This window comes from Barbus barbus, assembly GCF_936440315.1.
Source record: "Barbus barbus genome assembly, chromosome: 39".
Taxonomy (NCBI): Eukaryota; Metazoa; Chordata; class Actinopteri; order Cypriniformes; family Cyprinidae; genus Barbus; species Barbus barbus.
This window is the reverse complement of record NC_136717.1, coordinates 22,286,582-22,299,250: the sequence shown is the minus strand read 5'-3', so window position 1 is coordinate 22,299,250 and position 12,669 is coordinate 22,286,582. Positions and strand designations below refer to the sequence as shown.

Genomic DNA, 12,669 nt, shown 5'->3' with positions numbered 1-12,669 from the left:
TTTTTCCGAGATAGTTCCACACTCCAGGATGCACAGTTAAAACACATCAGGTGAGTGTCAGCAGGACAGGATTTCAGCTGAACTGTGGTAACCTACCATGTGATCTCACAGTTTCCATACAAAGCGTCTGTTTTTGTGTGTGTGTGTGGACAGCAAGCATGGCAGCTCAGATGGTTGCAGTTTGTTTTTAAAGCAGGTGAGAGGCACTTCTGAGACTGAACACCATGACACATCTGGTGTGAGTGTGTTTAAATGTCGTAATGTCTGGAGTTGAAGTGTGCGTTTCATCACACAGGCTCTGAATTGAATCATTTAGTTGGAGAGCTGGGTGTGAGAGTGTGTGCGTGGGTGTGTGTGTTCGCTCACCCAGTAATCTGAAGATTAGATGCAGCTCATCTTCAACGGTGGATCCTGGGAACAGCGGCCGACCTGCAGCCATTTCATAAAATATACATCCAACACCCCTGAGGCAGAGAGAGAGATGGAGAGAGGATAAGACAGAGCATACAGGACTGCATGTAAATGATGAATGTAAATGAGACACAACACTCACCACATATCGATCTGTGTGGAGTATTCTGAGGATCCCAGTAGTACATCAGGAGGTCTGTACCATAAGGTCACCACCTCATTAGAGTATGTCTTAGTGGGAACCGACTTGGCTCGTGCCAGACCTACAACCACACACAAACAAAAACACTTATTATACTTAAAACATTTTTTTTTATATATGCTGAATGATTAATTTACGTTTTATGAATAACAAAAAAAGTTAAATGAATATATACTATATTTTAATAAAAAAATTCATTACATATGATATAAAGTTAAATACATATTTGTAACATATAAACATTATAATATAAAAATGCATAAAGGCAACATATTAAGTCCACAAAATATATAGTAAAATTCGAATACATCTGAAATATTACACTTAGTATTTATATATAGAATAAAATATAATTTAATTAATACATTTGTAAGTTAATACATTTATAATACATTAAATTTAATTTTTAATGAAAAAAAGTACATAAGTACATACTACATAAACCTTAGTTATAAATATTAAATAAACTATATATATATATATATATATATATATATATATATATATATTAGTGCTGTCAAATGATTAATCGTGATTAATTGCATCCAAAATAAGTTTTTGTTTACATAATATGTGTATTATGTGTATATAAATACAATATGAAAAATGTTATGTTTATATGTTAAATATAATAATAATATTAATATTAAATATATTTCTATATAACATAAAATATAAGAATATTAATATATAAATGCATAAACATGCAAATATTTTCAAAATATATACTGTGTGTGTGTTTACATATACATAATAAATATACACATGCATATATTATGTAAACAAAAACTTATTTTGGATAAGATTAATCACGATCTCTCTCTCTCTATATATATATATATATATATATATATATATATATAGACACACACACACACATACATAAAGCACTCAATGGTGTAATATATAACTGAATATCATTTATTTGACAGCATAGTGCTAAACATACCAAAGTCCGCCAGTTTGAGTTCACCCCTCTCATTGATGAGCAGGTTCTGTGGTTTCAGGTCCCGGTGCAGGACCTTGCGTCTGTGGCAGTACGCCAGTCCTCTCAAGATCTGGAACAGGAAAATCTACAACCACACATGGACTACAGGTTAGAAGACCAGAAACAATGTTTCATGTGTTGCATTGCACTAATACCAACAAACCAACCGTTTATGTTTTGTTAAATCCATTTGGTGTAGAATAAACAGACACGGGACTGACCTTAACATTGTGCATGCTCATGATGTTTCCACAGTCGTCCATGTACTGCTTCAGATCCTTATCCTGCAGGAAGCCATCAGAGAACAAATAAATAAATACAGCAAGAAACAAATGGATCAGAATGAGAGAAGCATGAGACGTTCACTCACCAGATACTCAAAGACCAGAGTGAGGGATTTGTCCGTGTGGACAATATCATGAAGCGTGACGATGTTGGCGTGCTTTAAATCCTTCAGTAATGACACTGAAATAGAGAAAATGGCAAGATCGATCAGGGCAATATCAACATCAGTATCTAGGCATCCAAAGGGGTTTTGAGGAGAGATGAAGAGAAAGAGACAGAGAGAGATTCCTCACCCTCTCTAATAGCTGTGCATGGAGCGCCCTCCTCGTGCTCCAACCGGATCTCTTTCAGAGCTACCAGGTTGTCCGTCAGTTTGCTCCGCCCCTTGAAGACGGTGGCATACGTCCCCTATAACACAATTATAGCAATGATTAGATTTCAGAATGCAAAAAGTCAATAGGTATGCAACAACAGATTAATCCTTTACTGACAAGCATCAAGCAATGTTATTGTAGTAAAATGAATTAATTAATAAATATTACATCCCTACAGTAAAACTAAAAAAAAAAAAGAAACAGTAATCTGAAAAATGTCAGTCACACAAGTTTTACACTAGGGATGTACTTAATGGATTAATCATTTCCTGAAAAGAATCAACCAATGTTATTGGTTAAAAATAAAGTTATCTAACCAACTAACTAAATAAAGAAATAAATGTATTGTATGCACAACTTAAAAAAATTGTACTTAAAATAATTTATGTATAAATCACACAAGGTCTACGTTATTAAAATAATTTATGAATAATCACACAAGGTTTACGCTAGGGATGCAGCTATTGGATTAAGCATTTACTGACAATTATCAAACAAATTTTTATTGGCTTCAATAAATAAATAAATAAATAAATGCATACATACATGCATACAGTAAAAAATAATAATTAACGAATGAATAGTGGACACCTACAGCAGAACTAAAAAAAAAATTAAATAAATAAATAGTACTTTAAAAACATCTTTTGTACAGTCACACAAGTTATATACAAGGAATGTGTTAAAAAAGTATTAAAGAAATAATTAAAAAGAGTAAAATAAATAAATATTATGCCCCTACTGTAGAACTAAAAATAAAGAAACAAATTGTGCTTGAAAAAATATTTTGTGTGAATTAGTGCTGTCAAACCAATTCATCAAAAATAAAAATTTGTGTTTTTGTGATTTGTGTCTGAGACTTTGTTGTTTCATTCACCGAATCATTAATCACTTTTAAATGCACTTTTCTGACAGGGCAAATCAATGATGAAAGGTCAGAACTAGACTCGTCATACCTCTCCCAACTTGTCCAGTTTGATGTAGGTCTCTAGTTTCCCAAAGCCGATTTCTGACTATACAAAGAGAGAAGGAGAGAGATTGCTTCATTAATGTGATCTGGTTAACGCTGAACAGGCCTGCATGTGTTCAACAGACCTTATCAGTGAGAAACACGTGTCTGGAGTGTTGCTCGCTGTCTCTGATATCTGCAGCCAAAATCATTTCCCAGATAAAGCCATTAAATCACACACAGTACTCAGACTCCCATGGGCACCAGGGGGCACCAGAACGCCAACATAAACCCCCTCTCCTTTACACACACATTGAGGGTTGGAGGTAGGGACGACATAGACGGATGACAGCTAAGAACAATGGATGTCAAGAAACCCAGACGCAAAAGCAGGGGGCTTTCACATGCAAAACCCCCTAGGTATGCGGCCAACGGACAAAGAACATGGTACGTGTCTTTGTGCTGAACTGAGAGCATGACAATGTTTGTAGCGACACACTGGGTTTCTCGTCTACGGGCCAGGTTTATCTGCAGCAGTCCGTGTTGTTTTGAAAAGCTTGCGGTGGACTGTGTACTCATTAACTAAAGCTGAATATTCTTCAGACGTAATATTTTACTCTTAAAGAGCTCAGCTAAAAATGTCCTTTACTCACTCTCATGCCATTCCAAACCCATTTCTTTTAATCATGGAGCTCAAAAGATCTTCAAAATTGTTCTTTGCATACAATAAAGTACATATCATGAGTTTTCAACCTGCAAAAAAGCACTTTAAAAGTCGCCTGTATGACTTGTGCACTATTTCTATTCTCATATGAGTCTTATAAAGGCATGATATGATAGTTTTGGGCAAGCTATTCTCTGTACTTCTCAAATCTAATTAGATTAGATCACATTTTGTAACCAATCGTGACCCACAAAGTCATAGCACAGCTTCTGAAAACTTATAATATAGTGAAAAAGCCGTATGGACTTCATAATTATCATAAAAAAAAAATTTAAAAAAATCATGACAATTTTGGGAAATTTGCCCAAATTGCAATTTTCTTTGTGCAAAACATATTTTTATATCTTTAATGAGATGTAAATGTTATTTTTAAACCCTTTTTTTTAATCTTTAAATTTTGTGGTGTAATACGAGCTGGATGCAATCAAACAGATTCAACCATGTCCGTTTGGCAGAAAAATGCTTGTATACAAAAGCATTACTAGCTTTGATTAACATATTGACAGACCATGGTTATTGTATGATTTCATTGCATTGATGACTAAAAACATCTTAGATATGCGCAAAAAGAGTCAAATGGATTTGGTACAACATGAGGGTGATTAAATGCTGATATTTTCAAATGACCCATTCTTTAAATAGGACCCATCCTTAAAATACATTATGGTTCAAAAGTTTGTGGTCTGTAATTTTTATTTATTTAAATATTTTAGAAAAGTAAAAACAGTAATAATCTAAAATATTACTACAATTTAAATGTAAAATTTTCTATTCTAAAATACTTTCAAATATAATTTATTTGTGTGATGTGATGTCAAAGTTGAATTTTCAGCATCATTACTCCAGTCTTCAGATATACGGATTTGCTGCTCAAGAAACATTTCTAATTATCCAAAAAATCAGTGGAAATCAGTTGTGCTGGTTAATATTTTTGTGAAAATTATAACTCTTTGATGAACAATAGTTAAAATGAACAGCTTTAATTTGAAATAGAAATCTTTTTTAACATTATAAATGTCTTCCGTCACTTTTAATCAATTTAATGCATATTTTGCAAATTAAAAGTATTATTACTGACTGTAAACTTTTGAACGATAATATACATAATATAATATATAATTCAGAGTGACAATGGCTTGCTGTTTAACAACTGTGTCATAGTTTTAACCCTGCCAGACTGAATAATCTACATGCACCTTTTTGCTTCAAACACAATGTGGGATTTATTCATCTTGAACACCATGATGTCAAAAGAGAAACAGAGAGAGATGCAGCATGGTTGCCAGGTAGATATCCCATCATGCTCAAACAAAGAGACGCATGGCATATTATGAAATGTGATTTATTTACGATTTATTTCAGTGAGGAGGTGCATCATGATTATGTGGTTTATAGAAAGCACAAACACATAATTAAGACTAGTATGGAACAAATATGATGGCATTAGAAGGTAAATGTCCTTTTAACGTCTTTAAATCTTTATAAGGGTTTATTCACGCAAACTCACCAGCGAGGCTCTGCGTGACCGTCGGCTGAGGGGTTGGTCAAACGGCGGGCTGCTCAGCTGCAGCTTTTCCAGGTAACCGTCAGGAATCCGGATATCAGCAGGCAAAGACAAGCGTTTATTCAGGTCCTGAGAATCAAATCACACACACATATGCAAACAAGTCAGTCGCGAGGGACAAAATTAGCTCAGTTCTTATCAAAGTAGGAATCAGATTAATAATTGATGCTTGGGGACTATTCAATTGGTATGTGCGTCTCGTCTGAGAGCAGTGCGTTTTAAATAAGATAGCGTGACTTCATAAAGCCGTTCTCAAACCAGAGCATTAGCATCTTCCATAAATAACCCTCCATCACGCTTTGAATCTCTCTCTCGCAAGGCTTTTCTCTCCACCCACAGGCTACTTTTAAAGACACGCGCAGCATGATATAATCTCATGGGCAGCACATCAGTCCAATACTTGTGTACATGGACAGTCTGAATGAGGAGCGAATCACTTCACCCCAAAATCAAAAGAAAACTAATTATATTTTGCATCAAGACATTTTGAATAACATTAAAATCAGCACATTAATCTTTAAATTAAGCACATTTACCCACGCAATTCTCATCACTTTCATGCAAAATAAAACAATGTGTGCCACATTTTAAAGTGTTTAGACAAGATGATTTTCATAACTGTCACAGTAATGAAAATATAATGAGAAAAAACTAATTTTGAAAAAACAAAAGTAACACTCAAATGCATGACAGTATTGAGAAGGAAATAAATAAGTAAATAAAGAATTTTAAAATCTTAAATTATGCATTATTACAAGAAACTAACACTATATCTAAGCAAAAGTAGTATAACAAATTTTATGACGACAAACTTCAAATGGATAAATTATTTTTATTATTATTATACATTTATACATTTAATTAAGATATAAATTATTTAAATTTATAATTTTTTTTATATATGGATTTTTTTTAGATACCATTTTTATATATTACATGTTACAGTAATGAGATTTTAGCGGTAAAACTAAATTAAATTCACTTAAAAAAATTGGCAAATGTCACAAAATCATAATAGTAGACTATATCCAACAAATTTCTTTATGAAATCTTTTTTCCCCCTCTTTATTTTTAAAAAGTAGAATGTGACCTGACACCTCTTCATGAGATTCACCTTGGCTATACATTGTTAAATGATATCTACATACCTATAGGCTTTTAAACTGCATGTAGCTGCAGTAACCCAATTCACACAGAAGGGGGCAAAAGAGCACCGGACAGAGAGAGAGAGAGAGAGGAACACATGGCCAAATAACTAGTTTGGACTGATGTTTGCAATTAAACCCCCAGAATAAGAAGCTTTAAATGCTTCATGTAGCAAGAGTGTGACGTGAATGTCTTGATGTATTCAGGTTAATTCTGATTAAAAAAAGTAGTTTTTTTTATTTCAAAATCCTATAAGAGTGTTATTCAAACCCTCTTTTTAGACAGAAAGCCAGTTATTAATATCAAACAGCAGCACAACCTCGACAGACAGACACAGATGTATATGATTTGAAAATCAGTCTGACACATTACAAACCAAATGCGATGCCTGTTTACAGTGATTTTTCTGTACTCACAGGAAACGAAAAAGCCACATGACACATCAATCACAGCCAATCAGATTATATTTGATGTATAATACATAGTTATACGGAGTGGGGATTTTGGATCAATGAGAATTCACAATGGGCAGGACTACAAATGCTATTAGCCTAGACATAGAAACCAAACCGTACTGACAAAAAAAAAAAAAACTGCTTTGATGTACAAAATGTTAATTTGTTGTGGCTGTCTTCAAAACTTGACATTTAACACCTGAGAGTTCTCGAACTGCAGAAGTTCCTCTTATAACATCTGCACCTGCCCACAAAACAACCAGATTTCTTAAGATCGTCTCACCAAGGAGGAAGGGGAAGAGAAAAGCCGACTAAAAGGACGTGGGAGAAAATAGGAAAGGATGAGAAAGAAAACACACCAGAGGAATCCCTCCACCTACCCAAGGCCAAAAATAAAGCTCTCAGTAGTGACACATCACCCAGTCTGAAGCTTTCAGGGTAACACACGCACGCTTTTCTGCCTCCTCCTGTGAATAAGTGAGGTTTGTGCTGCTGATTCATTTATGGCCACACGCGGTCTATCTTACCTCCATGGATATGCGCCGATGACTTCTGGTGCGGAGACACACGCCGGTGGGTGATTGCACTTCGTCCGAAGACGTCCCTGAGGCCCGATCGCTTTCTCCATCCGAACCCATCTTCAGATTCTCATGAACAATGTCTGCGAGAGAGGAAGAGGAGGTTAGAAAATCTAAATGTGTGATATATGTGGAGCGAGACGCTGCTGCTCTAACGGATGAGCTATGGAAAGGGTTTCTGGGAAGTTTTATTAGGGCATATACTCGTACATAGCTGAATCCCAATACTTAGAATAGTTCCCATATACTTATACTAATATGCAATAAAAGAATGCATGTTTGATAATATTTTTTTCATTTGATCTTTTACACTAAATTCTATTTATTCTGAAAAAAATCACATGGAATATTTGGGTTAAATTAAATTTATTTTGGGCATTTTTTAAACTAAGGAACAAGTCCTCTATTTGGCTTTTCAATTGGTAATGAGAATTTGAGAGATAAAATAAAATAAAATGAAAAATAAAAAAATAAAATGAAAAATAAATTTGGCTTTATACATTTATATGAAGGATTGTCATCATTATTATTATTATTATTATTATTATTATAATATTTGAAATGATTAAAAAATTATTTAAATTTGATTTAATTTGACAATTTGACAAATAAAAACATTTAACATTTTAAATGGATGTGTCATTTTACATAGTTTAATTCAAGGTGGACATTTTATTTAAATGTGAAAAATGTCTGTTAACTTAAATGATTATAACTTTTAAAAACAAGTAACTTACTATAAGAAAGCATTTACCGATTGTTTTCTTAATCCAAATTTGATACAAAGTCATTAAACATGATGACATGGAGACTTTTGAATTAAACAATTTTAAGATAAGTCCTTTTGACACAAAACAGCCATCAAAAAATGCAAATGCTGACTGATTTTAGGCCTATGATGCACTTTACGGACATTACTAATACATTATCTTATGGTTAAAATCAGTTAAAAAGTACATCTGAAATACTATTTTAATATACTATGGCTTGGGACACACTAATCTGACTATGTAGGATAGATAGTGATTCGGGATTCAGTCTAGTGTGTGTGTGTGTGTGTTGTAAAAGCAGCATGTGACTCTTCCATTTCAGTGAAAGACCTTATTCATTCTCTTCCCTTTAAAAACACAAACACTCATACCTGTGTACATAAAGCGACATACGCACAGCACATCAAGCTGATCGTCTGTTAATAATTTTCCCGCAGTTCTTGATATTCATGAAAACCAGTCAAGCGTGACACTGACACACATGCTCTGTTCACATTCACCTACGCCACGATTCCTGAGAAAGGTTCACGGATTACATCGAAAACAAGAAAGGTGTGAAGGGATATGCACTGTCCCATGTGCTTTTTGTTTACACAGCACTTGTGTGTGTGAACTATGTCCTCTCCATTACATAAAAGTATGATCTGGCTTATCGGAGCTGGCCTATGGGCCAAATCATGATGTAATCAGGGTTTAAAAACCACATGCATACTCACAAATTGAAAACCAGTGGTCGGGAATTAAGAGTCCCGTCCAGTCAACACGTGTTCATGTACATGTGCGCAGTCTTTTAGTACTTGGAAAAGGGGCGGCCTAAAAGCAACGGAACATAAAAGCTGTTCCGGAAGAAAAGATTATATTCCTGCATAAAAGAGTGCTGGGAACTAGAAAAACAGTCTGAAGGTGTGGTCGTGGCTCTGTAGTTTTATGGCAGGCTGTTTGCTGCTGTACGGCCCCGTCCTCCCTCACCTCATAAGGAGGAGTCCCCCAAGGGTGACATATCGGCTCGCTCTTTTATCTGGGCAAGGCAGTAAAAAGTACCTATCCTGAGGGCCATCCATTACCGCACAGCTGTCTGCTGACTGTCCGCTCTGATATCTTCAAACCAGAGGGAGAGAGGTGAATTTTCAGAAACTGTCCAGAAATGTCGAAGTCATATTTTATGCCAAAACCACAAGAAAACCATAAATGTATTTTGCATAAAGAATGAAGCAAAGACAATGAAGCACATTATCCTCATTGATTATCATTATTGAAATGAGCAAAAAAAAAAAGTATAAATTGTTAGTACTATTGGTATATTAAGGTAGCATTTATGTATTAATGTAAAAAATAAAAATAAAAAATAAGAGTATAAATATATATATATATATATATATATATATATATATATATATATATATATATATATTTTTTTTTAGAAAGCGTTCCCAAAATTGTCTGGAAAAAATTAAAGCAGTTGATTGGGACAAAGGCAGCTATTCTCTGGACATTCATTTGTTGCCCAATAAAACAAATAATTGGATGAAATTAATTTTTGACTATTTTAGACTTTTTACAGTCGAGGTACTAGTCTTCTATTTGCCTTTTAACTGGTAATGAGAACTTGAGGGAAAATAAGTAACTTATTGGGGGGAAATGTCTTGAAAATATAAAATAAGTTAAAACTGGATTTAATTAATTTCATTTTTGAGCATTTTAGGAATTTTTTAAGCCAAGATAGCAGTCCTCTGTTTGGCTTTTTGATAATGAGAGGAGAGTAGAGTAGAAAAGATTAAATAAAATAATTTGGGATAAATGAGCTTAATTATATTAATTTAATAGAAATATTGTCAGTGCAAAAAATCTTAGGTGTCATGGTTTATGCAGAATATAATTTCTTAGTATTTCTTTTATATTTTGACGTTTGGGTGAAACATGACCTGGACATTTCTTATTAGAGAGACACGAGGAGAGATCCAGTTTCATGGCCTCATTTCTGCATCCCGTTACACCAATGAAGTGTTTGAAACAGCGAGATGGTGTGTGTAGAAGTGTGAAAGCAGTGCAGTCGCAGGTAATGTGCCCTATTTTTTTTTTTAAATCCGACATACTGTGAGGTAACGAGTCACTCTGTCAAATCACGCCACTTCCCTCCGTTCACTCTCCCTTTCCTGCCTTTCATCTCCTTCCACCTCCTCCTCTCAACATCAGAAGCGCTGTGCTCTCTCATTCCGTCAAGCCTGAGACAACCTCACTTGTAATTTTGACGCGTGTCATCTGTCTGCCTCACCCCATCGCTCTGTCTTCTGCTCTCCACTGGCCGTCTTTTCCACACTAACGCTGTGAAAGTCTAGAATGCGCAGTGTTCTAGTTTCCCCCAAAAAAAGTGTGGCACGGAAAAATCTTGCAAGAACAAAAGTGGGTCAAACTCTAATAAACTCCAGACTGTCTTTGACTTGGAATGCGTCCTATTCAAGGAAACTCAAGATGATCTCCGAATGCATTTACATCACAGCTTACAAATTCCACAATAGGTGCCAAATAAACAAACAGCCGCTCGCTGACATCACTGTGAACGGATAAGAATGAGGGAATGGGGGCCGGACACGTCTGGACTTGTGTCTGAGAAGCTGGTAAATAATGTCATGTATGGGAAGCACCACACATAAACACACACTCACTCTGATAGAAGCACTCAGAAATGTTCAACTGTGACACACACTTCTTGTTTGATCGCCTACCACTAACTTTCTCCTGACTCACTTCCTGTCAGTGTGTGTGAACGCCCACTCACACAGTTGCACGCATGCACACGACAGGGACATAAGGTTGAGCGGCTCACATTCATCACATAGCAAGATTTTGCAGAGCTGAATTTTTGACACGTGACCGATCATTTCATATAACTAAACACTTTTAGAGAGAAGAACTGCTTGCTGGCATTCAACCTGAAATAGTCAATGAAGTGAAAGTGGGAGTGGTCTTGGAAAATTTGGGATTGGTTTATAGGTGACTCGAGTCGTTCACAAGCACCACGCTCCCTAAAAATGATACATCATTAAGCAACGCAAAGGACTGAGCCAAATATTTAAAACATCAATACAAATACATAATTAGAACAATTGTTTTAAAAAGTCAAATAAACTAAATGACATGGAAGCATATTATTAATTTCTTTTGATGACAATATTTCTTTATTTTCTTAAAAAAAATGGCCTTGAAAAATATAAAGGGTAAAAAGGTTTACCTAAAATAAAAATATTAACTGAATTTAATTAAATTCTAATTAGGAAATTACAACTGTATTAAAACGAACAACATTATATTAAAATATGAAATTAAATCAAACTATATGTAATCTATATATATTTATGAAAATAACAACATTTTATTAATCCTTAAAAAACTGAAACATTGAAGTGTATATTAAAAATAAAAACAATTCAATTCTAATTTAAAAAAAATAAAATGCTACTCAAACAACAATAACAATATTAATCATGAATAAATTATTAATATTAAAATTAAATGTAACAATTCTAATTAAATATTGTACTAAAAGAATTAATTTTAAAAACAATAACAACAAATATCAATTATTTTAATGTTATTAATTCCGAAAAAATTAAACGAAAGTTTATTGATATTAAAATTATTATATTAACAAATATTAAATGAAATTCTAATTAATGTAATTCTAAAAAATATTTTTATTAAAATGATTAAAATCCTGTAATAACTGTCTAAAATTATTAAAACTGTGTAATAACTGTTAAATTAAAATAAGAAATGAAATCATATTACAATTATTAAAATGTTTAAATATTACTACAATTCATTTCAAATTTTTGTTTTGTCAAGTCCAATAAAATGGATTATTGCTGCACATTATATTGAACAGCCCAAACATGTACATGATGAATTTTGTCTTTTTAAAGAAACGTTTAATGCGGAATACTTCTGAATAGGTCTTTAAATAAAGGCTCTACAAAACAGTCTGCAAGTGTGTTATGATTGGCCACTCACCGAGACGGCTGCCGTTTCGAGGCATGGCCATGAAGGACCCCAGACTTCCCCCAATGACACTGTGCGGTCGGCGCAGGGGAGGCTTCTTAAAGGAGCCCGTGTACTGGTGCAAAAACGAGTGCATGCTGTGGGAGGAGGGCGGCCGGCCATTCCTCACGATGGGCTCTGAAATAACAACAAGACCTCCATCAATACACACACAAAACATCGGTGTA

The 12,669-nt window shown here is 34.2% G+C and overlaps 1 protein-coding gene across 1 annotated transcript in view; it reads right to left on the bottom strand.

Moving 5' to 3' along the window:
- Window positions 1–12,669, bottom strand: part of LOC306858552 (cyclin-dependent kinase 17) — a 54,959-nt gene that overhangs the window by 4,640 nt on the left and 37,650 nt on the right. Inside the window, exons 3-12 of the mRNA XM_079399132.1 lie at window positions 12,455–12,619; window positions 7,626–7,759; window positions 5,441–5,566; window positions 3,217–3,273; window positions 2,180–2,294; window positions 1,972–2,066; window positions 1,823–1,885; window positions 1,563–1,686; window positions 554–674; window positions 367–464 (exon numbers count right to left, since the gene is read on the bottom strand). Coding sequence (XP_079255258.1) covers window positions 367–464; window positions 554–674; window positions 1,563–1,686; window positions 1,823–1,885; window positions 1,972–2,066; window positions 2,180–2,294; window positions 3,217–3,273; window positions 5,441–5,566; window positions 7,626–7,759; window positions 12,455–12,619 — 1,098 coding nt within the window. The remainder of the gene's footprint in view (window positions 1–366; window positions 465–553; window positions 675–1,562; window positions 1,687–1,822; window positions 1,886–1,971; window positions 2,067–2,179; window positions 2,295–3,216; window positions 3,274–5,440; window positions 5,567–7,625; window positions 7,760–12,454; window positions 12,620–12,669) is intronic.